Source organism: Globicephala melas, chromosome 21, assembly GCF_963455315.2.
Source record: "Globicephala melas chromosome 21, mGloMel1.2, whole genome shotgun sequence".
NCBI lineage: Eukaryota > Metazoa > Chordata > Mammalia > Artiodactyla > Delphinidae > Globicephala > Globicephala melas.
In genome coordinates this window covers 306310-333669 of record NC_083334.1, presented here as the reverse complement: position 1 = coordinate 333669, position 27360 = coordinate 306310, and the positions used below count along the sequence as shown (strand labels likewise).

The window sequence follows — 27360 nt, the reverse complement described above, 5'->3', positions numbered from 1 at the left end:
CATGTGGGATCTTCCCGGACGTGGGCACGAACCTGTGTCCCCTGCATCGGCAGGCGGACTCTCAACCACTGCGCCACCAGGGAAGCCCTGCATGCAGTTTTTAATGCTAATTCATCTACAGTGGATCCCCAAGAAACTGGTAGTGTGTATAGATGTGTATGTGCATATACACATAAATATAATGTCTCCATTTCTTTTTTCAGAGCAACCTGCAAACAACCAAGGCCAGTCCACCCTGCAGCCTCTGCCGCCTTCCCATAAGCAACACTCCGCACAGCATCACCCATCCATCACTTCTCTCAATAGAAACTCCCTGACCAATAGGAGGAACCAGAGTCCGGCCCCGCCGGCTGCTTTGCCCGCCGAGCTGCAAACCACACCCGAGTCCGTCCAGCTGCAGGACAGCTGGGTCCTTGGCAGTAATGTACCACTGGAAAGCAGGTAAGCCTTGAAGTTGAGACTTTCAGAGTATTTGATTGTTAGGACCACACAATGTACCTGCATGGAGAATGCGTGTTTGACAACAGTCAACAAACCATATTTTTTAAATATCCGAAATAGAAAGATAAACTAGTCCAACCCTTTCCTCACCAAGAGAGATTTACCATTCTTATATACTCTCTGTTTTGTCTTCTCTAGAAACAGTTCCAGATGACTGGTGCTCTTTTAGTTGCTGGACCAATGAAGTTTCCTATCCTTTTCACACATTTTTTAGCCTACAAGAGATGAGAATAAATGGCTTCAGTGAAACTTTTCTTTGCTACCATTTTTTTCTTATCTACAGATGATCAGGCACGTAGAGAAAAGGATGGAAATGGAAATGTGTTTCTCAGTCCGTGACTCAGTGACTATATTGAGCATCTACTTGGTTCCAGACATCCCTGCTTTTCACAGACTCCGTTTTGTCCATCACATCCTAAAATCGTAGTGGACCCCCACTGATGATGCTTCAGCACAAGTCAGAGGACCATTTGTTAAGGATATTTTCGTTTCTTGCAATATGAGGGAGATGGGACCTTTAAGGTTCCTTCCATCATTATTTCCATTCATTTTTAGACAATTCTGTTCGAAAATTCTTCCTTATGATTCCTGAAATTTCCATCCTCTGGTCTTCATCATGCAGTTGAGAATCTGTAACTGTACAAAATCATTTTGCCCCGTTTCTGCAGCATGGCCCGCTCTCGGCATGGCCTGTGGACCCCTTCGCTTCCAGAACCTTCGCCAGCTCAGTGCTCTTTCTCTGACACATGCTGGTGCTTCAGTGAGGTTCTTAATGACGTCTAGCACATCTCAGGCCACAGCTAGCAACCTGCTCACACAAGAGTGTAGGTCAGTAGGAGCTATTTTGAGCTAATTCGTTTCATTTTTAAATATCTCCGGGTACAGAAAACCTTACCTTCTTCCTTTGGCCAGGACCTCAACAGTCAGCATCTCCTTTGTGTCACGCATCACACAAGCAAAGAGTGTGGGCCCTAACTCATGGGTCTCCTATTGGCAGCTTTGCGGCCGTGTTCCTCTAACACTCCTATTGGTATTTATTTCTTTCCTGCCCTAAGGTTCCAGTAGGTTCAGAGAAAAAGACTCATCACCACGTAAAGCCAGAAACCAGAGGGCTCTGGACCTCCTGGGAGGGTGCCCTGCCCCGTAGAGCCCCGGGCTAAAGTCAGCATTTAAATTAGCTTCTGGGTGAAGAAACGGGTCTCATGATGAATAAATTCCTTTTTTTTTTTTTTTTGCCATTAATTGCATGATCTAAACCAATTCTGCCCTGAGGACGAGCAAGCAGGATGTCCTCACAGTTAGTTGTCAGCAATAACGTATTTCTGTCTTTTCTTTTACTCTTGACCTAAAAAGAAGTTTCCAAAGAGCCCTTGTCTTTTCATCTACAGTGTCAGCCAAGAGTAGTTGGGTTTGATTATGTATTTTGTAATATTGAACACTCTTCTGGGAAAAATTAGAAAGTGCAGGAGAAGTAGGCCAACAGCAGGTTTTTTCACTTAAAGGCAAAGCATCACGTACACAGATTTTCTTCTTAGCGCAGAGCTAAACTTACTGTGTCATTAATTAGCACACACTGAACAATCAACGCTGATGCACTACTGTCATTTGGAAAAAAATTTATTAGGAAAAAAGTAATTTTCCAGTTGAGTCATCAAATTGAATATGGATAATTGCATTGTAGTTGACAATAATTGTTTTGACAGATATTTATGAAATATGCCAAGTTAGGTCATCGGAAATGTGTTTAATTTAGGGGATGTGGTAGTTAGCACAAAAGCCTCAAAAACCAGTGATAGGAAAGTTGGTATTCCTTGAAGCCACGTCTTATAGAGCAGGTATTTGGAATAACCTGGGGGAAAGATAAGTGTGTTCTTGTTGTTCCTCACGTTGTGCTAATGAATATTTGTTGCTGGGAAGTTAGGGAAGAAAGTTGCTCCTTAGAGGACAACCCACAGTAGCCACGTGTGAAACTGTAGTTGATTTCTCTAAGTTCAGACCGTATGAGAAATCACTCTCAGGGCGATTTCAAAGCCGTACCATTTGAAATTCCATTTCAAAGCAATACCGTTCGTGAACCATCAATGGAGTTACATTTTATAGTTTTATGAATTGACGTAGTAAGAAAATCTATCAGTTGATATTCTCACACACATATATAGAAAGTATAATGAATTTGAAAATTGTACATCATGCTAAAATTTTTCAATCTGTAGTATAATTTTGTTATTTTCTCCTTTTCCAATGTTCACATCTTATAATATTACTAATCAAAAAAAATGGCATTTCAACTTGCAGGTACTCAGTGAATCAACCTAGGCAGAGGTGTGACAATTTCCCACTGTCCTGACATAGTGCCACTGTGGTTTCTTTAATAGTCTCGCTTGGCTGGAACTTGAGGTGAACAACCAGTCTTATTTATCATTGATTTTTCCTTTTTTAGTTAAGGTTCCCTATTGAGCATGATTCTCAGTTTCAAGTATGTTAACGACTTTATCCAGACTCGTGTCTGCCTTTGACTATTTTTTAATTTAGTGTAGAGTTTCGTCTTTGGTAATTATTGCTCTTTATACATAGACTCATCCTACTGATTGTCACTTTTCTGAAACTGTCATTTAAAGGATGTGAGCTATAAAGATGGAAACTCAGTTCTGTGTAGATAAGGATCTCTGGTGTTTTTTCTCTTTGTCTCTTCCCCTTTTCTCCTTTCAGCATATCCTGATAGTAGTTGGTTACAAGTGGCCTGTAATAATCCATGAAAATCTCAAGTCATTTGCACCTAAACTTGGTACAAAAGACGTACAAGATGTGTCCTATCTGTTTCAACAGTAGCGTTCCGTGTCTATCTGTTTCAACAGTAGCGTTCCTTTTGAGTTAGTAAACAGCGTGTTTCCTCACCAGCAGTTTCTTGCTTCCTAATGCGTTTAGCGTTGCTGCCGCTGGAGACGGTCGATGTTACTGTGTGCCGTGCACTTCCACCCACTAAACAGAGTGGCTCTGGTCGCCCATCTCCAGCGAGTTTCAGATCTAGAGTTACATCAAGATGCGAACAAGCATTTGCCATTTATAAGCATGTTCTTATTATCTCATCATCTCCTAAAAGTAACAATCAGGGCCTAGACGGAACACCAGTACTTGCTTAGAACTTTTCTGAAGACTCCTTTTCTTTGAGCTCAGTATTTCTTGTACTTTGTATAATTCATTTGTAGGGCATCGATAGCCTATAGCTCATCCTTTGTTTATTTTATACTTCAGCTGCTTCCGTACATAATAATAGCTGCTACCAGAATACAGAGCGGCTGAAGAAAAGTGTACACTTGACTCAGGATAGCGCCACTTAAAGGTGCAGTACGGAGACTCGCATTGAGAATCCTGACCTTCAGCAGTTGGAAAGTTAATTGCCTGCAAGTTGCTCACTTACATATGTGAGTTACGTAGCTGAGTAGTTACCTATTAGATGTTAACCAAGTGGTTCACGTGTAGCTATTTAATAAAAGATTTATTAAAGTCTCATTTATTGAAGTCTACTTTGGCCTTGATAGTTCATTAGTGATGTTCCCATAGCTTTTTACCTTGTAGCTCAGCAATGCTTTGCTAATTATTAATGTATGAAATTGCATATCAAATTACCTTTTTATTATTGCATTTTTAATTCAAATATCAAGATGTCTTGGGCTGCTTTAATGTGAGATCAATTGCTACATCTTTTTTAAAAAAAAACCTAAACAGAAGTATCATTTACTAAAGTAAGATATTCTCCTTTTTTTCCCCCCTCTTTTATCTTCACTCTAAATGGTTCTGAGGAAAAGGAAAGACAATCAGGTCTGAGTCAGCCTTGCCTATTAGAAGTCTAGCAACACACACATCCTGGCCGTATAGTACCAGGGTAGAGCTTTCCCAGTTGAAAAATTGTACCTTTACCTACAAGCTGGTAACCAGCTACCTTTAACAAGGCAGTAAGTAGTAAGATCCTCCGTAATTAAAGATACAGCTGTAAGTAAAATATACCTGGGAAGGTAATCTACTGACTTAAGTTTACTGAGTAATGCCATATGCTTTTGTTAAAGATAGTTTGAGGAAACCCAAGGACACCTGTGGGAAAAGAGAAAATCACAAAATACAGTAAAGAGGTAAAACTGAAGAAGCTAAAGTTACTGAACGTAAACTTCAAAATCAGATGTGGATCTAGGATAAGAAATTCTTTTTTTTTTAATAGTAATCTTTTATTTATTCATTTATTTTTATATTTATTTTTGGCTGTGTTGGGTCTCCGTTTCTGTGCGAGGGCTTTCTCTAGTTGCGGCGAGGGGGGGTAACTTTTCATCGCGGTGCACGGGCCTCTCGTTGCGGAGCACAGGCTCCAGACGCGCAGGCTCAGTAGTTGTGGCTCACAGGCCCAGCCGCTCCGCGGCGTGTGGGATCTTCCCAGACCAGGGCTCGAACCCGTGTCCCCTGCATTAGCAGGCAGATTCTCAACCACTGCAAAAGCATCATTTTTAATACAGGATTGTTGCAATGCTACAGTCTCAATTTGGTTGTTTAGCAGGCATCATGCCAATAATTAAAATGAGAAAGTAGGCTGTGGGCTGATTGTAGCTCTAAAGTAAAGGTCATTCCCAGGAGTCAATATTGATATATATTCCTGAATAAAACCTAGTAGATCTAGTAGAGATATAAACACAGTTTAGCATCATGAGAAGAACATGTGCTTTGCAGTCAGACCTGATTTTTTTTTTTTTTTTTTTTTTTTTTGCGGTACGCGGGCCTCTCACTGCCGCGGCCTCTCCCGCTGCGGAGCACAGGCTCCGGACGCGCAGGCTCAGCGGCCATGGCTCACGGGCCCAGCCGCTCCGCGGCATGTGGGATCTTCCCGGACCGGGGCACGAACCCGCGTGCCCTGCATCGGCAGGCGGACTCCCAACCACTGCGCCACCAGGGAAGCCCCAGACCTGAGTTTTAATCGCAGATCCCTCATTTAAACTCTCCACGTAGTCATCTACAAATTATTTACTTATTTAAATCTGAGGTCAATTTCCAATGCAATAATAATACCTACTCATAATAGTGTTGTATTAAATGAAATAATGTAAACAACTCATCTGGCAATAGGTGCTTCATAAATGTTTTTTCTAAATATGACCAAACAATAATAATAGTAATAACAACCATTGCATAGGATTGGATAACCCAATTGCTTAACAGCTGAATGAATATCTTTTATTATTAAGTAGCTCTCTTCTCTCCAGGAATGAAGAACATATTTGTCTTAACTGGAATAATTATGTCTAATTTATCTTTATGAGTTAGGTAGTCCAAGCCTTAACCATAGTTTTACCAGAATAAAATCTCTTGGTTTTTTTTTTTCACTATTCCTGTCATTAAACAAAAAGTACATGGATTTTTGCAAGTCTGTTAATTTTGTTCTTGAGAAGAAAAAAAAAATCTTCAAATTATAATGAAAGGCAACTATTCATATCCCTGAAACATTTAGTTAACTAAAGTAATAAATGTTTGGAATTAATCCATAAAAGCCTTGATACATGCATTGTCTTCACATTAGTCAGAAGTTAGACCCCAGTTATATTTAAGGTTTTTAAAGCTTTAGGTATCTTTTGAGTATGATGAAGTTACTGTACCAAAGAGTAGGAGTGTTATTTTGTTTAACTGAGGTGAACCAGTTTTTTTTTTAATAGTAATTGAGATACCAAGAAAGTATGTATTAATCATTTGCTGTAGGCCTTAGATGATTTTTGAAAGCATAATTCCAACCAGTTGCAAATACTGTATACTCTGGTAATGTTTGGTTTTGGATAACATCAATCTGTATAAAATATTCATATATGATAACCTGAATTTCCATAGTATCTAGAGTAATGAATTCTTAATTACTTCTAGCACATTTCTGGTCGCTTCTCTGAACATGATCAAAGTAAAAGGTCGTCTGTGCCACTACTCTGGTCATAGCTAATGACTGTGATTTAATCAGAATCTTTTTCTGGATGTGACCCACTCATTTTGAGACACCTCTCTTCTTCCTCGCAACTGTTTTTGGAAGTTTTAAAAAAATTCTTTTACTCTTCACTAATGTCGTCTGTGAAAATATGTGTCAGTCCTCTTTCCTTGATTTTGTGTGTGTGTGTGTGTGTGTTTGTTGTCTCTACTTAACATCATTACTACATGTTGATTTTATCTTTTCCTAGAATTTATTGTGCAATTTTAAAACTATGTGTTTCTCTCTAAAATTTCATCCCCTGGTTTCATCACCAATTAATATATACCCTGTCAAAGACAATTGCTTTTCTTTTCCTGCGTTTCTTCATTTTGCCTTGACATTCTTGTGCCTGTTTGATTTCTTTCTCCCTTAATTGCAAACCTGAGTCTGTGTCGTATTACACCATTCTCAGAACCCTTTCTTCTTAGCCCATTAAGATTAAATTCTTGAACATGCAATTAGCCAACTAAGTTTAGTAAATTCTATTTGATAACCCCTCTGATTCTGCTAAAACCGTCTTTATGATTTCTTAGCATCTCACCTCATATTCTGAACCACTTAAAGTGCTACCACCAGAAGTCATCTTGCTCCAGTTACATCCTGCACTAATAGAACATTGCTTCTTTCTGGTCATGGTGTACTAGACACCAGATCTGGGTGAAAATCTCAACATCCTACTAGCTATATAACCTTGGGCCAAGTACTTATACATTTTTACCTGATAACCTGATAACCTTTGATGATACTCCACAAACATTTTATAAGTGTTCCTTGAAATATCATATGTAAAGTATCTGGCATTTCAGTTTCTTTTTTCTTTATTCTCTTCTTATGCTGTACCTTTAAAAATAAAATAATTGAGTTAGCATTTATAAAGGTAAATGACAGCTACCAAGGCAGTGAAGGCAATGACAATTACCAGGAATTTACGCTGATTAACTGCTGTGAGCAATTAGGTAGCATTCTCAGCTTTGGAGCTAGGTATTTTGTTATTGTGAGAATGATCACTATATCCTCAGTTTAATTGGGTGACTTCCTAGAGGAAATAAATTGTGAAGTAAATTTTCAAAGACAGGGTTTGGGTTTGTTTTAGAAAAAGCTAACAGTGATAATATGGGGAAGAAATTATCTGAGATAGTGGTGGAGTAGTGATACTTCATAAAATAAAGCCTGAATGCATTCATTCATTCGGCAGATGTTTATGAAATGTACCCATATGAAAAACTCAAGTTTATTATGGAGGACCTGTAGAAGGTATGACTGCTTCTGAAAAAGATTGGACTATATTCCAGAGCAAATTTCAAGGTGGGAACTGATTTTAGAGATTAACTTCTTTGTAAGGTACATGGAGATTTAGTAAAGTGCCTGAGATCATGTGGTCACTAGCATTCAGCTAGATCTCAGGTTCCAAATTCATTACCTTTTCTTCTTGTAGTGTCTCCACATTTTTTTTATTACATATGAAAGAGAAAAATAAAGTACACAACTCCAAAATATATGTATTTATCAAATTAAAAATTATACAGTTGTAGCAATGTACTAATCTTATGCATGTTATCATACATATATAAAACTAAAACTTGAAAGGATGAAATGAAATAGATAATATTTTTATTTTTTATTTTATTTATTTATTTATTTATTTTGGCTATGTTGGGTCTTCGTTTCTGTGCGAGGGATTTCTTTAGTTGCGGCAAGCGGGGGCCACTCTTCATCGCTGTGCACGGGCCTCTCACTGTCACGGCCTCTCTTGTTGCGGAGCACAGGCTCCAGACGCGCAGGCTCAGTAGCTGTTGCTCACGGTCCTAGTTGCTCCACGGCATGTGGGATCTTCCCAGACCAGGGCTCGAACCCCTGTCCCCTGCATCGGCAGGCGGATTCTCAACCACAGCGCCACCAGGGAAGCCCCGATAATATTTTTAAATAATTTTCTTTTATTTAAGTCTATTAAGTTTGTTCATTTAGTAAATTATTTATTAAATATACACTTATGAAATAATTACATATCAAAGTCATCATACTTTAAACATTTTTCAATCCTATCTAACAATTATATATACTTCCTTTTGACAAATAAAAGTTGTATATATTTAGATTGTACAATTTGTCTTTTTAAGGTGTACATGATGATTTTGTATATGTGTGTGTGTGTGTGTATATCTGAGTTAATTAACGCACCCATCACGTCACATAGTTATCTTTTGTGTAATGTGTGGTGAGAACACTTAGGATCTACTCTTTTAGCAGTTTCAAGTACACAATATAGTATTATTATCTGTAATGACCAGGCTGCACAGTAGCTCCCGACTTACTCACCTTGTAACCGAAAGTGTCTCCCCAGTTCCCCTGCCTCCCAGCCCTGGTCTTGGCAACCAGACCATTCTGCTCTCTGGTTCTATGAGTTTGATTTCTTTTTTTTTTTTTTTTTGGCCGTGCAGCACAGCATGTGGGATCTTAGTTCCCTGACCAGGGATTGAACCCACGCCCCCTGCATTGGGAGCACAGAGTCTTAACCACTGGACCGCCAGGGAAGTCCCGAAGTTAATTTTTTTAGATTCGACATATAAATGAGATCATACTGTATCTGTTGTATCTTGGCTAATTTCATTTTCTAGCAAAGTAATTGGATGTTTTTGCAATTTCACATTTTTAAGTAAACGAAGGCAAAACCCACTAAAATTCCATGTTTTGCAGACATTTAAGCAGTTTAGAAAACTGATAATTGGCATAGGTAGCAATCACCGTTCTTGGCAACAAAATTATAATGAAAATAATTCCAAATGCACGTTTTCAAAATATTCTCTCTGGACTAACAGTTCCTTCAGAGCGGCAGTACTTTCTTACTCATTCTTGAATAATACCTGCACCTTAAAGAGACATGGATAATTTTTTCAAAAATAAATTCTTGGTAGCATACTACTGACAGCCACTTGTCATCACCGAAAAGGTCAGCAAATTTGGACCCATTTTATATATTTAACCCATTTTTATGGTTTATAACTCTTTGGCGGTACTTTGCCATGAGCTCGCTGGATAACCTTTAAGTGGTTAAAAAAGATTTTCAAGATCACTCCACTACTCATCCCAAAGAATGAGTGAAGAATTTTGTATTGCATCAGTCACACACAAGCTGCAAAAACTAAAAGGTGAGGACGTTACTGGTAACCCCTCCTCTTGGTGAGCTCTTTTCTCTGTCTCAGGATACCTCATGAACATTAATGACTTTCCAACAAAAGGACTGGCTGTAAGCTCCACAGTCATCCGTGTATTCAATATCGTAAAAGCCTGGTATCTTATTTTTTACATACGAGATAAATGCAGATAGAAGGGTGCTTTACACATGCATTAAGATACAGAGCTCATTGGGCGACTACTACTATATTACATAACTGGTTAAAAACGTAAGCTTTAAGGACAAAAAGTCATGACTTTGCCCCTGTACTAACTTTGCCAAGTTAAGGCTCAGTTTTCTCATCTTAAAAAAAAGCAGTTTACAATCCCACAGAGTGGAGATTTTATGAAGTTTAAATTACATGATTTTTTCTTTGTACACAGTAAATAGGTCCTCAATCAGCCTAATTTAAACCACTCACCACTCTTTGCACTGGTTGTTTTCTGTTTTGTTTTGCTAAATCCTTCTTGTTCACTGTCACACATCTGATTGATTAGGATACCTTCAACATCTCTTAACAACCCTGGAATTCTTTTATTCTTCATCAACTTACATCGACACCTGAAATTCTTCTCTTTACCTATATTCACACTTCCTTCTCAAATTTATAGAAAGAGCTTTGCTGAGCAATTTTAAGCCATCAATAATTAAATGAATTAATAATTAAGTAGATTAAATCTTGTTCAAATAGCACATAGGAATTTTTTTTTTTTAATAAATTTATTTATTTATTTTTGACTGTGTTGGGTCTTCGTTTCTGTGCGAGGGCTTTCTGTAGTTGCAGCGAGCAGGGGCCACTCTTCATCACTGTGCAGGGGCCTCTCACTGTCGCGGCCTCTCTTGTTGCGGAGCACAGACTCCAGACGCACAGGCTCAGTAGTTGTGGCTCATGGGCCCAGTTGCTCCGCGGCATGTGGGATCCTCCCAGACCAGGGCTCGAACCCGCGTCCCCTGCATTGGCAGGCAGATTCTCAACCACTGCACCACCAGGGAAGCCCAGCACATAGGAATTTTAAGATCTTTTTCATTTCCATCTTAATTTTAATATATTTAGTATGTAATAACTGCCAACAGTAGTGTAATTGATATCTTTTAATTTATTTATTTTTTCTTTTTTTGCGGTACGCGGCCTCTCACTGTTGTGGCCTCTCCCGTTGCGGAGCTCAGGCCCCGGACGCGCAGGCTCAGCGGCCATGGCTCACAGGCCCGGCCGCTCTGCAGCATGTGGGATCTTCCCGGACCGGGGCACGAACCCGTGTCCCCTGCATCGGCAGGCAGACTCTCAACCACTGCGCCACCAGGGAAGCCCAGTGTAATTGATATCGTAAAACATGTAGGAAAATATCTAATATAGATTTGGGCATTTGATACCATGGCTACACAGTTAAAATAACTAAAATATAACAAAGACTATTAAACTATTTTAGCCATCTTGATAATGGTTAAAAAAAAGTCTGCATATTTAATCTGGTTGTTCAGTTCTTGATGCTCCCAAGCAAACTGTATAACATGACTTGTTACTTGATTATAAACATGTCTAAGTTAAAACAAGTCATAATAAAAACACTTTGCCTCCTATTGTAGACCTATTTATTTTTTACAACTGTGGTTATACTTAAATTTTATATTTTATGTCTCTTGCTTAAGACTGAAAAGTGAACGTATAAGACAGTAGAGAATTCACTAAAATATATTTCCCACAAATCACCTTAATACTGTCTAGAATTTTGCCTCCCAATTTTCAGAAATCAGTTAACACATAATGCTGTACTTACCACGTACCTGTTGTACATTCAGTATGATTATAAATTGATACAGAGGCAATTGCTAAAATGTATAATTATTAATACATTCATACTGCAATTTTTTGTAAAATATTATAAAACAATTTTTTTCTCAAACCTCTTGTACAACCACTAATAGCTCATATTAATTCAGGTGACAGCAGTGAAATGTATCTTGTTTATAAGCTTTTCATTTAAGACATTTTTCTTGCTGGAATCACCTCCTAGTGTGAAAGTTGTCCAAAGATAATAGCACATCAATTCAAAAGTGTAATAGATTTGAGAACACAACATGCTATCAGCATGAAATAGTTTATCAGCCTCACTAACTCACTGCGTCACAGCTAGAATCATTACATACTTTTCTGTTTTCATGTCAAAATATGTAATTTACATTCTAATGCTGATTACTCACTTGGAGGATGTTTAATTTTCTTATTTAGAATATTTTTCTTTAAATGCATACCATAATTAATTTAAAGGTAGTACAAGAAGAGGCATTTTAATTAGTAGGAGTCTAAAATATTTCCTTTTTTTGCAATTCAGGGATGCACAGTATATTATACTATAAAGCATTTTCAATTAGATTTATAATAATAATACCTTCTATTAGAAGCAAAATAATTAGTCCATTTTGTTTTTTGGGGTTTTTTTAGAAAGTACACTTTTTTTTGTGGGGGGGGCTGCGTTGAGTCTTCGTTGCTGCGTGCAGGCTTTCTCTAGTTGCGGCAAGCAGGGGCTACTCTTCTTTGCAGTGCGCGGGCTTCTCATTGCAGTGGCTTCTCTTGTTGCGGAGCACGGGCTGTAGGCGCACAGGCTTCAGAAGTTGCAGTGCTCGGGCTCAGTAGTTGTGGCGCACGAGTTTAGTTGCCCTGCGGCATATGGGATCTTCCCGGACCAGGGCTCAAACCCATGTCCCCTGCATTGGCAGGCGGATTCTTAACCACTGTTCCACCAGGGAACTCCCAATTAATCCATTTGGAACGAGCCCTGTCCAATTCTTAGAAAATTTACACACACACCCACACACATGTACACATCACCTTTTCTAGACTCGTCCTATTTAAAAATTAGCAGAAATTAAATGATCAAAATGCAAAGTCAAAAAATATTGAGGTTCAGTTTATCATTAACTCACTCGAGGTAAATTTTATTTTTCTTAACTGTTTCACCTTTTTAATCCCCGCTTGAGACAAGCCTCTTCTGGTTTTAGGTCCCGTTTGATCATTTTTTATTCTTAGTTAAAGCTTTTGACCAGGGCTGCCGCTACCATAGTGGTTATTGAAGAAGTTAGTTAAACACTAGTCCTCCAAATACTTTTTACTTTCCTTCTACCAGTTAAGTACTACTCTTCACTGGTTCTGTCACTCCCACCCTTGAAAGCACGTTTTAATATAATATGTAAAGGATGAAAGAAAAAACTTCACCCGTAATAATGAGGATTCAGTCGGGGATTTCTGCTACCTCTGAACTTCAGGGAAACAATTTTTTTTCATCGTGTAGCTTTGTGGATCCGAAGCTACCACTGCTGCAGCCTTTGTCAGGGTGTGTGTGGTGGGGCACCCGCCGTGGCCAGCGCTGGGGGCAGCACCTCGATTGTCACCGCTTTGTCCTCAGCTGCTTCAAAGGAGAAGACTTAGGGAGAAGGCATGTTGTGTGGGAAAATACTCTTATTTTTTTCCTTCCCCTCAAAGCAGCAGATGTGTAAAGGAGTAAGGAGGTTATGTTTGTGTGTGTGTATACAGTGCTTTTTAAATGTTTAGAACTGAGTTTTCCAGAAGTCTCTTCTAATAGATAAAGAGAATGAGTAGAGATAGCTGTTTCTTTCCTAGATAGATTTTAATCCAGGTAATACATTGAAGCAAAGTTTTTAGAGGAAAAAAAGAATATATAAAAACAATTCCAACCAAAAAGGTTAAGAGTAGAGAAATAGCATCATGTCTATGAAGAAAAATAGTGAAACCTTTTGGGAAGCTGTAAATACCCAAGGTGAATTATCAGCTAGCCTCTACATGACTCACAAGTCCAAGTGTCAAGTTCAAAGAGAAAAGGAAAGAACTCCCTAAAAGAAAGTACTTGTGAAATAAGGTAGTATATTGCTGAATGTTTGATAAGCACATGGAAATATAGATACCTCTAGGAAACGGAAGAGCCAGGAGAGAATGGATACTGGTGTCTAATTTAGAGATAAAGTAAAGGCCAATAAACATGGTAGACATTTAAAAGTAGCAGTGAGATTGAAAAGGATGAAGCAACCAATTTCTTAACAGACAGGTGAAACTGAAAGGGAGGAACAATGAAGGGGGGGTATTGGAAGTAAGGAATTGAGTGAAATGACACAAAGCAATGAAATACCTAAACCATTTGATTCTGAGATCAGATGGATTGAGCCTCGTATTGTACAAATTACAGTTGCTCTAAATTGACTACTTGAAGTGAGCTAGCAGCAGGGACTGTCTAAGCAGGAGTCTTTTGAACTGACTTTCTGTTTTGTTGTACAATCTGGATGGGACTCTTGAATAAAACGTGGTCCCTGGACCAGCTGCATTAGCTGCTGGCGTTGCACCCCAGACCTTTTCTAACAAGTCTGCCAAGGGATTCTGATATAAACTGAAGTTTGAGAACCATTGCTTTAATGTATGTAATGGTCTCGAAGTACCTTTCTCCTCATGTTGGTGGCCTGACCCTTGAGTATGTAAGTTCACAAGGCCCTACCAAAATCTGTGAGTCCGTCATCAGTCTGACGGACCCGTTTCCATGAGAAAGATAGGTGACTGTAGAATACTTTTTGCAGTCTCACGCAGATGTTAGTGTGGGTAGGCTTCTCCCTGAAAATTCATAGCAGCCTCTGCAATCTCTTAGTTCTGGAATCGTCACAGAACTGCTTAGGGCCATCATCCTTGACTGATGGAGGTTTCTTTCCAAACAGCTAGGTATTTAAGCACAGTAAGTAATTGCAGATGTCTCTGGATATCTATTGAGAATCAGTCGCTGAAAGGTAAGGAAAACCAATAGGAACCCAGCCTTGAATAGAAACAGCTAATTTTCTGCACGCGCTTGCTTTCTTTAGTTTTCTGTTTAGTAGCTGCCCCAAATTTTATATTTGCTTGCATCATTATCCTAAAGCACACCACTTAGATAAACTGCTTTTTCAAGCCTCTTAATCAGTTACCAAATGCTGCTAAGTATATATTTAGCAGATAATCCACTTGGCTTTGGAATTGAAAAATCGGAATTTGATAGTGAAAATTCTGAAGACTGTGATAATGAAGCCCAGGTTTTAAGGTTCAAAGTGCTCAGACAATAGTTAATATCATCTTTCAGTTTTATCATTTCTTATAAATATATACAGACAGGGCTCCCCTGGTGGTGCAGTGGTTAAGAATCCGCCTGCCAATGCAGGGGACACGGGTTTGAGCCCTGGTCCGGGAAGATCCCACATACCGTGGAGCAACTAAGCCCGCAAGCCACAACTACTGAGCCTGTGTGACACAACTAGAGAAAGCTGCACGCAGAAACGAAGAACCAAAGCAGCCAAAAATAAATAAATGAAATAAATAAATTTATAAATAAATAAATACTGACAAATATTTGGGTCTGTTTTAACTCATGCAATATTTAATGTATATACTCTCAATGATAGATTACAGGTAATTAAGTGAGTGATAATGGGCAATATGAAAGATAACACAATAATTAAATTTTGTATATTTTGAATCTTTTTAGAAAGTATTTTATCTTAAAATGAATTCCAGGCAAACCATCCATTGTTTGGGCATCATCAAGTGACTAAAACTATTTTGAACTCAGTAGTTAATTTTAGCCTTCATATATTACCAGGTAAATTTAATCCACAAGTGTGGGATTCATTTGCTTTAAATCTGAAAATTTCATTTCAGAAGAGCTGTTTGATGTTGAGGAAATCTTATGAGACCTTTAATAAGCCTCTTAAATCCAGAAAGTTATATTTTGCCAGAAGGAAAAAGAACCTATAACTTAAAATTTCCTTAGCTTCTTTTTTTTTGGTGGTACGCGGGCCTCTCACTGTTGTGGCCTCTCCCGTTGCAGAGCACAGGCTCCGGACACGCAGACTCAGTGGCCATGGCTCACGGGCCCAGCCGCTCCACGGCACGTGGGATCTTCCCGGACTGGGGCACGAACCCGTGTCCCCTGCATCGGCAGGCGGACTCTCAACCACTGTGCCACCAGGGAAGCCCATCCTTAGCTCTTAAGTGAGAACTTTGGATTCTGAAAGTGTTGTAAATTTGGCCAAATATTGCCAGTCTTTCTTCCTACTGGCACATTGTCTTTGAAATCAGAGCATACAGTTTGCAGCAAGCAATCTATATTATGGGTAAAATTTTTATTGATTTGCCTAGAAACATAAATAGAAGGCAAGGCATCAAGACATTTAAACAGCTCACGTTTAGTTTGATGTAAAGTACTCTCTCTATTCAACAAAGACTATAAGAAGAGGAAGAAAGCATGACTTCCTGTGCAATGGAGCCTTTCTCCCCATAAGATGTATCGGGTTTTAGACAATAGAAATAGTTTTCCAGGTGTCTGTGTGTCACCAGTGAAGGTTTCAGCTGTGCCTTAGGGACAGGAACTGAACACTCACTACTATTCTCTTTTCATCCTAATCATTTGCTTTGTTTGCTCATCTCTCAAAAGGTTTTTACTACTGTATAAAACATGGAAGAAAAAAAAAACCTTCTTTTCTATGAAGATAACCAATTATGAAGTTAATCTAATTAAAATTTCGTTCAGTGGTTGCACACTTTCTTTTTGACTTTTATCTTCTATCCTAATGCCCCACTGAGGAAATGACTCACACGGCTTTAAATGATGCTCTAACACATTTTCCAGGGATGCTTCTCATTCGGTTCCTATAATTTCCGACTTATTAAACCATGTTCTTGAGTTTAGAGGAGTATCATGATTATGTTAAGCTTCTGAACAAAAGACTAATATTAACCTGTTTCCTGGTGACGCTTGTAAGCTTACAATTTAATTGTATTTTATAAGTTGTTTAATTTTGTACCTGATGTTAGGATCTTATAAAATGAGCAGTGAATAAATTGATATTACATATAATATAGAAAGGCACATTTAAATTTACTCCAAAAATCTGATTATTTTTCCACTAAAAATCTTAACAATAGTAAGTTTTGTGGTGATTACTTTGGAAGACAAAAACAATCAAAAGTGAAGAGTTACCAAGGAACAAAGTTACCTGCTGAGAGATTGAGGAAAACAGCAAGAAAAAGCAATTGTACGTGGTCTGAGGTAAAGGTAGATAGAAGTTATGACTGGACATATAGAAGTAATTCAGTGTATTGTGCAGGTTCCGTACTTAAAACATGACATTTCACTTGAGAGTAGAAGGAAATGTGAAATGAAAATGTTACTGTGCCCATTCTTGGTGTTTGCCAAACAAATTAAAAAGAGGAGGTTGAGGTATAAGAACTCAGAGAAACTTCTCCACCCTGGCAAAAGAAAAGAAAAGAAAAGAATGAAACAGAGAAAAAAGCAAAGGAGAAATGCTGTAAAGGAAAGAATGCAAGATTCTCTGACTGGTTGAATACTGGTTGGGAGGAGGGGGCAGGCAGAAAAGAATGGTAATTGAAAATTACCCCTAAATTCGTCAGTTAGAGAAACATTAAGGACAGAGTTACCGACGGTGACCAAAAGGTGGGAATGGAGACAGCAAGAAGGACAAGGAGATTCAGTCTGTGTCCCTACTAATTTCCTTTTTTATTTTTTATTTTATATTGGAGTGTAGTTAATTTACAATGTTGTGTTAGTTTCAGGTGTGCCGCAAAGTGATTCAGTTATACATATACATGTATCCATTCTTTTTCAGATTCTTTTCCATATAAGTTATTACAGAGTATTGAGTGTAGTTCCCTGTGCTCTGCAGTAGGTCCTTGTTGATGATCTGTTTTGTATATAGTAGTGTGTATATGTTAATCCCAATCCCCTAATTTATCCCTCCCCCAGCTTTCCCCTTTGGTAACCATAAATTTGTTTTCTAAGTCTGTGAGTCTCTTTCTGCTTTGTAAATAAGTTCATCTATGTCATTTTTTAGACAGTAATTTAAAATTTGTGGCATGACCTAGAGAAAGCGCCATCACAGAGTCAGTTAGAAATATATGCTAGAACCAAAGGCGGAAAGCTGAAACGAAAAGGCTGGTGTGAAGGCATATCAACAAAGAAACGGATCTTTCAACTTCAGAGGAAAAACGAGCAACTATTAATTGTGCTTAATACTGAGTGATTCTCCCCATTTATGTTTTCGCTGCCTCACGGCGTTACAGTTAATGGTGCCACGCGGTTCCACGGTGCTTGTCTGTTTGTTGTTGTTAATAGAATCCCCCATCAAGGTTCCAAAGCCACAAAGCAACTGTTAGTGTTCGGTGACCTTCTGCACCGGCTGCCTTTGGGGCTTTGAAATTGATTTTCCCCCTCCCAGTCTCCGATAGTTTCTCTTCAAGTGTGCATCTCTCATTTGTCACCAGAGTGAAAGTGGTGGCACAAATGGCAGCGGAAATGGAGACAGGTGCCGTGCAGGGCATCATTAGGAACATCAGAATAAGCTCAGGCTGCTCTGGTATGCCCTGCGTTACAAGGAAACTGCTTCTGCGTTATCGCCGAATACAATGGGGCATATTCTCACAGGATCCCCTTGTTTCATTCCCAAATATGGTCTGAGAAGGAAAGAAAACCCTGTCTTTGTTCTCCAAACCTCATGTGGATGCCGGGTCAAGAGCATATGTTTTTGACAGTAATTTTTGCAGAATTTTTGATATGTGAGAAGCATATTCCCAAGGCTGTGTGACGGGTGAAGAGTCTCAGGGTGGGAAAGACCATCATGACACACAGGAGTAGGTACCTTAGAGAGTATTAGGTGATAAAAGAATTTTCTGGAAACTCCTTGTATACTTTTCATGTAGCTGAATTCCAGTATTCATTTATCTGTTCATTTATTAAATATTTGTGGAATTCTAGACCTAAACTAAGCATTGTGTTCGAGCTTGAAACAGTTTTTTTAAAATCCTGGACTTAAAGATACAGGTAAGTCACAAAATACACTTGTCAGTGTGTGGTAATTTCTGTATTGCAGTGGAAAGGACATTGTTGACTTTGGAAAGACGGCATCCTGTCTGAACCTAAAAATGGACAGATTCCTACCAAATCTGAAACCAAGTGTTCTCTATAGAAAGTAGGTTGACATAGACCTTTTCTACTAGTCTAGTTAATGTTTGAGAGGTTTTTCCATGTGTATTTTAACATATCTGTTTTGAGGCTGTAATGATTCTTAAAGGAATCATCCTCACATGAATGCCATCATTTGTAAGTGGTTTCAAAATACATCGATTTAAGCAGTCTTTACGAATTTTTTCTATACTTACACGCTAGAAAGCCATCTGAAAATATTGAAGGCCAGTCATTCTAAAATACAATTGAAGGTGATTTGGTTTCTCTTTCAGTGTTTTATAATGTTTCTTTATTTACTATGCACTCACATCTCCAAGGCACTAATATGATGCCACCCCCAACATGGTTAGTCATTTAGACAGAGGAAGGGGAAATGCACTTCAGACCTTTAAAGTCAGTGGCCAAAATAACCCCCAAAACAGTCAAATTCTATTTTCTCTTGCAGCGACAAAAGTAAATTTATTTATTAAATAAGTTAGGGGACTTCCCTGGTGGTCCAGTGGTACAGACTCCGTGCTTCCACTGCAGGGGGCACAGGTTCGATTCCTGGTCGTGGAACTGAGATCCTGCATGCCGTGCAGCACAGCCAGAAAATAAATAAATTACTTGAGTTTTACAAAATAAACTAAAAGACTGTATGACAATATAAACAGTACAGTCCTAAATTTATTTAAAAATAAATACAGTTAGAAACTCTTTGAAAGTAAAGAGTCTTCAGTTCTACTAACCTTGATGAGCAGTGTATTTTTGAGTAATATATCTTTGTTTTCAACAATATCTCACAGTTGCATTTTGGTTTAAGAAAAATAATAATTTCATAGTCGTTCAAGCCTAGTTCTTGAAAGAGTTCCTTGCCAGGATCCCCAAAGCAGATGGACATCATGTATTGATACCACAAATTTTGGAAACTAGAAAAGGGATGTCTGATTTGAAGTCAGCATGTGTCTAACTCCTTGTCCCGAGCCATGTTTTCAGTGTTAAGGCTAAGGTCATAATCTTTCATGGTCCATAGGCTGAGGTTCAAACCCCATTTCCCGTCGAGAAATGACCCAAAGCGCTCTGAATAAAGCTCTGACACGTTTTCCAGGTTCGGGTTTTGCTATAATTTCCAACTTTTATTTATTTTTATTCCATCATTTGTTTATTAGCTGTGGGTCTTTGTCCAAAAGGTGCTTAATTTCTGTTAGACTCACTGCCCACATCGGCACAATAGTCACCATTTTATTTATTTTACAGGATTTACGGAGCAACAGTTATGTACCAGGAACTTTCTAAGTCCTGAAAATACTTAGAGGCGAATGAGGCTTTGAGGAGTTTACATTCTAACTGGAGAAGACAGACCAGAGGTTTGGGCAGTGGGTATACCATTCATATCCATCAATTGAGGCTACTAGACAAACAACTTCATGTTTTTATATTTCCGTCTCGATTTTATTTGAAACTCTCATCCCTGGGAACTTGGCTCGGGTGATTTGGGTCTCTCCGTCTCCCACCCCACCCCGTCGCGATGCTGTGAGTACAGCAGGGAGTCCCAGGTGCTTGAGTCTTCACGCTGTTTCCTCATTATCAGTCGCAGTGTTGCTGCCGCGACAGCTGCGTTCCTGTCTGCGCAGGCCACTTTGGTCCAGTTTCTCTGCTACTCTTGAAGCCGTAGAGGTCACTCTGCTTCCTGTGAATCACGCTAAGATGCAGAAATCCCAGGGAGGGTCTCCACAACTTCATCACCTCAACCCTCCACCCACTAGTTTTCTCTTGGGCACCCTGTGACCTCTGCCGGTCTCTGTCTGAGGTCTGAGGACACGTGTCTTCCATTCTCAGGGCTGCTGATCCGCTCCCTGGCCTCCGCTTCTTTCTCCAGGCACAGTGAATCCTCTGCTCTCAGCGCCTTCTCCCCCATTTCCCTCTTCCTCACGCGTGATGGGAAAATTGTCTGGTCTAAGGGGAATCTTTACCTCCTAAACTTGATTTCTTTCCGACGTTCTGGTTATATCCAGATGCTGTCTACTTCACCCCACCCAGAGGTTCTTCCTGGTACCAAAGACCAAGGCAAAGGCGTCTGTCTTTGGCCACGGGCCTGCATACTGGTCGCTGCTCACATGCTGCTTGTTTCGGGGTGCTTGGCTTCATCGGGTCGCTCGCTCTGCCCTTTCCGTACCCTCCGTCGAGGTATAGAGACAGCCTCAGGCTTCCCTGGAGACCCTCAGCCCCCGCCTCCCTCCCAGCCCTCCCCCGGGCGGGTTTGTCCCACTGGGCCCTGTGGAGCCCTCTGCTCTCATCAGCTCCCCGAGGGTTCTCTTCCTGCCCCCCACCTGGAGAGAAACCCCTATTTTACGTCACACTGCGTTTCTCCCAAACATTCTGGTTATACCCCAGTCCACCCCATTTCACCCAGTAGACTGGGCTTTGGGAAACCGGCAGGACACTCAGGCTGTTTCTACTTCTTGTCCTGTCTCGTATCTCCTGGGGGCAGTGCAACAAGGCAGCTGCTGGAATTGAGAAAGGGGAGGAAGCGCGAAGACAGAAAGTGGGGGAGATTTAAGAAGAAAAATGCACATTTAAAATAGCATTAAAAAAACTTAACCCACCGCCCAAGTAAACAGATGGACAAGATAGGAACTGACTGTAATAAGCGCTTTGAGGGAAGTAAGCGTGATGATATGATGGAAAGTAAAGGCAACGGGGCTTCAGTAGGATCTCTGTCTGGTTCCATTATCTTTCGTGCCTCACCTTCTCCTTCTCCAAGAGGGGTGGGTATGTATCCTTCAGAATGCGTTTTGTTACTCCTTTCCACCTGCAGGGAGGAAGTAGTCTGTTCCTGTGGGCCGCTGGGACCCTTGCTCACTCACTCTTCATGTATAACCGTGAAGAAAGTGAGAGCCTTGATCAGGGGGTCAGCTGCAGCTCTCAGGCCACATCCAACCTGTCACCTGTTTTTGTAGTGATCATGAGCTAAGAACGATTTTTCCATCTTTAAGTGATTGAAAAAAAGTCAAAAGCAGAAGAATATTTTATGACATGAAATGAAAATTCCGATGTCCATAAATAAATGTTATTTGAACACAGCCATAGTCAAGCATGTATCGTCTGTGGCCGCAGTCACTATAGAAGCAGAGTTGCGACGGTATGGCCAGAAAAGCTTAAAATCGTGACTGTTAGGTCCCTTACAGAAGAAGCTTGCCTGCCCCTGATCTGGACAATCGGGGCCCTCCCTGGTACCACACACTCCATCTTCTCCAGCGTATGTGCCCTCCCATGTGTGGGATCGCCAATGTCAAGTTTGTAAACCAGGGAATTCCTTCTGTAGACATTGCTTGTGAGGGTGTTATATTCTGATTTGGAATTGAAAGTCTTCAAGCGATACTTTTGGGTCTTTTGGAATATAGATTCCAGTGAGTGAATTTGGGAAGAAAACTAGCTAATGCTTATTCGGCACTTCCCTGGTGCCAGATGTAAGCACTTCACGTAGGTTACTTCATTTAATCTCATAAAATGCCTATGTAGTAGGTACTGTTAGTATTCCCATTTAATGGATGATAAAACCAAGACGCAGAAGATTTGAGCCACTTAGAAACTTCGTGCAGATAGTTATAGGTGAAGTCTGGATTTGAACCCAGACAGTCCGGATCCAGAGCCCACATTCTTAATACTTATGCTGAATATAAATATGGTAGTAGGTGCTAACAGTACTGCTTCCAACATACCATTTAATTAAGGTTATAAACTTTAAAATTTGTTTTGTAAAGTTGTTCCGTGGGGGAAAATGGATTCACAATACAGTCGCTAGCATAATTTACAGAAGTAGTTACTTATCATTTGCATCTGTTCTAATTTTGTGGTTGACAAAGCATTTTTAGATGCATTAACTGGTTTACAACCCTGTGAGATAAGTAAATCATTTTACAGATGAAAATAGGATCATAAAAGGAGGAAATGTTAGACCAGGAACTTAAACCTCAATCTTCTGATTTCTAACCTAGAATTTTTTCCACTATACCTGTCAGGCAAACTTTCATGACTTTTACCATATCTGTACACCAGCTACACTATTATTCACTTAATAATTTTCTGGAAATGGACTCTGTAACTTAAATACCTGGTTAGCCTTTCATAAACAATAATATTTGTAAAATTATGACTTTGATTTTTTCATTTCTAAAGCACATGGTGCTTACTGTATTCCAAGTACACTACAGTAAGTATTAACTCATATAAGCCTCATAACAACCCCGACAGGAAGATACTATTACTATCTGTATTTTCCAGATTAAGAAACCAAAACACAGAGAGGGGTTAGCTGTCTTGCCCAAAGACACATACCTAGTAGTAAAGCAGGATTTGAACCTCAGCAATCTAGCTTCCAAGTTCTGTCCTTTTAACCCGTTAACTTGTTTGATATACTCAATGTATTTTCTAATACCCATTAAAATAGGTACATTGTATTACAATTTAAAATAGTCAGCTGTGACCCATCTAAAATCATCTTGCATAAAGACTGTATTGTACCGTGGTGGAATATTCCAGCTTATTTCCCATAGCCTCCTGCATAGAAAAGAGAGAGTAGTCTGTTGACTTAATTGGATGTGTTATTAGGGAAAATGATAGTAAATATTGGGACACAAACTAAATACACAATCAGATACTAGCATAATATGAAATGTAATCCATGAAAAACATGGTGCTTTTTTCTAAATTTGGGGACTTTTATTGTTAATAGAAATCTTAAAACGAGTCATCTTTCCTAAAGAATTCCCTATACAGCACTCCTGTCGTGTGATCGTTCAGATTTCTGCTTAAACATTTTCAAGGTAAGAGAGCAGACCGCTTCTTAGAGGCAGTTTACCCCACTGTCGTTTGGCTCAAGTCATTAGGGAATCTTTCTGTAGTTGATCTAACAACTTGCTTCACTAACCTCTTCATTTATTTAGGCTGGTTTTAGAAAGTGTTCTGTGAGTCCTTTCTTTCTCTACCCCTCCCTCCAGCAGGTTTACTTTCCTGGTTATGTTTGACATAAGCGAAAGATGAGATTAGTTTGCCCCCCTGGAGAACTGACCCGCTGCCTGTGGCCAGGCTTGACGGTACCCTTTATTGGGGAGGGGAAGGATAAGAAAGTTCGCACACACGTCCGGAAAAGAAATCAGTCTGTACCACGTGATCAGGTGTGCTTGTGTTTGTAGGAGTACATATTCGCAAATAGAGCAAATCCACGCGTAGCTACAAAGCAATATAATTACTTTTCTTAAGTGAAATGTGAAGATGTTCTGAAGGCAGTTCATAAAGGGAACTTCCACAATGGTTTTGTGCAGGAAATGGTACGATTAGAACAACTCTGCGGTCTCCCGAGACACCTGCTTGAAAGGGCAGTAATCATTTGCGTGCGTAAATCCTCCTGTATTTATTACAAACCAGTCTCTTTCATCCCGGAGTCATTTTTCTGAGTTGGGTTTTCTGGTTAAAATATTTTCTTAATTTCTCAGTTTTTGAATTATATGCAGTAAATGATTTTAAAGCCAGAGAGAGAGAGGGAAAGAGAGGAGAGCTCATGCCTCGCCGTCTCTGTCTCTCACATTTTAATCTATTTGTATCTTATTATGATTTTTTTCCCATCCCGCAGGCATTTCCTATTCAAAACAGGAACAGGGACAACGCCACTGTTCAGTACTGCAACCCCAGGATACACAATGGCATCTGGCTCTGTTTACTCGCCACCTACTCGGCCACTACCTAGAAACACCCTATCAAGAAGTGCTTTTAAATTCAAGAAGTCTTCAAAGTACTGTAGCTGGAAATGCACCGCCCTGTGTGCTGTAGGGGTCTCAGTGCTCCTGGCAATACTTCTGTCGTATTTTATAGGTAAGAACACATTTCTAGAACTCTATTTATTTGGTCAAGGTGTGTATTTGGAGATTAAATGTCATGGGGGAGGGGCTGGTACTGATATATGATAAATCGCAGAGTATTTTAAGTAATCTCCATCATACGTAGATAGATGGAAAAGCTGCCTTTGCATGAGGCACGAGGTCTGTCTTGGACACACAGTAGAGTGTCTGTGTGTTGGATTTGTCCCTCGTGAGATATGGGCAGCTCTGTGGCATTTCATGTCCAGGAGATAATTGATGCGCTTGTAGGCGGAATGAACTCTGTGCAGGAATCTCCTTCAGGGCAGTCGATAGGAAGCTCTCTACTCCTTGCGACGTTACTGTCTTTCAGCCAGCTCGGCTGTCTAAATGTAAAACCCATCGCTCAGGGCCATCCTCTTGCACTCAGGAAACACTCTCTAGAGAAGCGACCGTCCATAAAACAACGGCTGGATCACACGCGCTCCTCTGTGTGGATTTGCCAGCTTTTCCGACGTGGTATCGATCATGTTTTTTGTCACCCAAACGATGGGAGCTGCTAATAGAAGTTGTAAATATGCCTTTCCTCTAACTGTTTCAGAGCATAGATGAGCGTTCACACTATTGGAAAGTTGCTTATTCAAGTGTCAGAAATGACCACATCTGACCTTGATCTGCTTCTAAGTGTAGGGAAAGGCCCGCCGCATCGAAATGCAAGTGGTGTCCACTGAGATAAATCACAGGCTGTGTGTTTTGCCAACAAGAACAACAGCCAGTGATGCATCCTCAGGTGTACAAAGCGATGTGTGATGCCCCATGAAATTCTGCAGCTGAATAAGAGCATCACAGGGCTGTCTGTAGAATGGTATGACGCTTTTGTGGTGAGCCAGTTTCTATCATTAACTACAGTACCCCTTAGTTATAAATGATGTCCTTTGGAAAGTGAAATAACCATTTTGAGTCACGTCATTTAAGAGGAAAATAGAATTTTAGAGCATGAAGGGAGGAACTTTAGAGGTAATTGAGTCAGGGCTGGCAACTCGGTGGCTTGTGGAGTACTGTGACTTCCGATCCTTTGACGGTGGTCGACATCGCTAATGAACCCGGGCACCCTTTCCCACTAAACCTGCACACAGCCTCGTTATCGTCATCACAGGGCTTCGTACAGCCACTGTCCATCAGAGATGAACGCCAGATGAAACCTTTCTGTCTTTTTTCAATCTAAGTTAACTCCCTCCTTGTAAAAGTGGTCAAACCAGGTACCAAAGGGGTTGCCACTTGGCCGAGATCACACACTAATGATGTACTGCTGTGCCGTTCCATAACACTCGAGGGACACGAGGAAGGTCACAACAAAAATCTGTGTTCACAGACAGATTTCTAGTATTCAGCCAAAAACTATCCAGCCATGAAGAGCATCTCTTCTGGTTACTGTATACATTACTTGTACTTGTCAGCAGCGTGCTGCTGAAGAATTTTAAATGCTTTCTGAAACGCACCGGTCACAAATGGGATGTAATAGATTAAGCATGTGTATTTGTATGGGATTTTTTTTTTTTTTTTTTTTACTATAGTACATGCTAAACAGATAGATATGTACTATGCACGGTCAGAGTTCAGTGTCTGTGCTGTGGATGTGTGGTCAGACATCCTTTCTGATCTTACGTACCTGTGTCCTACCAGTTGTTAAATATTTTGAATATCAACTCTGATACCATTTAATTTTATTTACATTGCGTGACTAGGAAGAAAAATAGCATTTTAATGTGAGATCACATCCCTATTATTTGTGAGCCTTGTACTCTCTTTAAGGATCCATCAGTGAATATAATTGAATATCAGACGAAAATAAAGACTTAAATGTTCCCCTTTTTTTCATATTTCCTGTTTTGACTGTTTAGTGGTTAGCATCCCACTTTACACCTACCAGTACCACTATCATAAATGTCTCCCTTTGATTTTATCTTTCCCCACATGGAAACATACAAATTATATAATTTATATACTCACGTACTTTTGTTAGTTTAACAGATATTTGTTGAACAGCTGTTAAGATTCAGTTACTGTCCTAGAAATTAAGCTGATACAATCCAAGTGTTATTTGCCAAAAAATTACTTTTATCATCAGAGAATTATCTCATCATTTTATTGCTTTAATTAAACACAAATATACTTAGAATTTTCACTGGTCTTCCTGTACTTCAATAACTAACACTCTAACATAATGGTTTTTTGTTGTTGTTTAGATCAGGTAAAGCATTTCATTTCTGCATCAGTTAGCATGATAAATCCTTTTGAGAGTGAAGATACTGCCTTTACCCTTGAAAAAAAAAAAATAGGACACTTCTGTCCCCGGGAAGGCTGTCCTTTTCTATTGAGTGTGTGCGTAAAGCAGAGAGGGAGATCTGTCCGGCCAGATCAGCCTGATAGCCCCACAATCAATGGGAGACCAATGTCATCATCACACTGACCTCACAACCTTCAGCAAAAGGGCAGCCATCCTTAAATTTTCTTGTTTCCATTCCCTTAGAGGTCCCCTTCCCTCATATTGACTGTCGATATAAAGTCAAAGCCTTAAGAAATAAGTAAAATCGAAGGCCTGAGAAATTATTTCTCCCCTAGAATTTTCTTTCTCACCTTCCAGTAAGGTCATGAGAAGTTATGAGATACGGTAGCGTTAACAAGTCTCTTCTCTAAGATAAAATTATCTCAGGATAGTCAGAAAGGGAGGAAGGGAGGGGGACAGACTTTCTGTTTGGTTGTTTTCTCCATCCCTATAAAAAATTTCAGAGACTAAAGAAAGGCCAAGAAAGAAAGTTAAAATTAATTCCCATAGGTAAGTGTTATACCTTTGCATAG

At 39.7% G+C, this 27360-nt stretch overlaps 1 protein-coding gene across 7 annotated transcripts in view; it reads left to right on the top strand.

The window, feature by feature from the left end:
* The window catches only part of TENM3 (teneurin transmembrane protein 3), a 429049-nt gene that overhangs the window by 250431 nt on the left and 151258 nt on the right, over positions 1-27360 (top strand). For all 7 annotated transcript variants that reach the window (XM_060291422.1, XM_060291421.1, XM_060291420.1 and 4 more), the window contains 2 exons: positions 204-441; positions 24279-24517. In XM_060291422.1, the coding sequence (XP_060147405.1) occupies positions 204-441; positions 24279-24517 (477 nt within the window). The remainder of the gene's footprint in view (positions 1-203; positions 442-24278; positions 24518-27360) is intronic.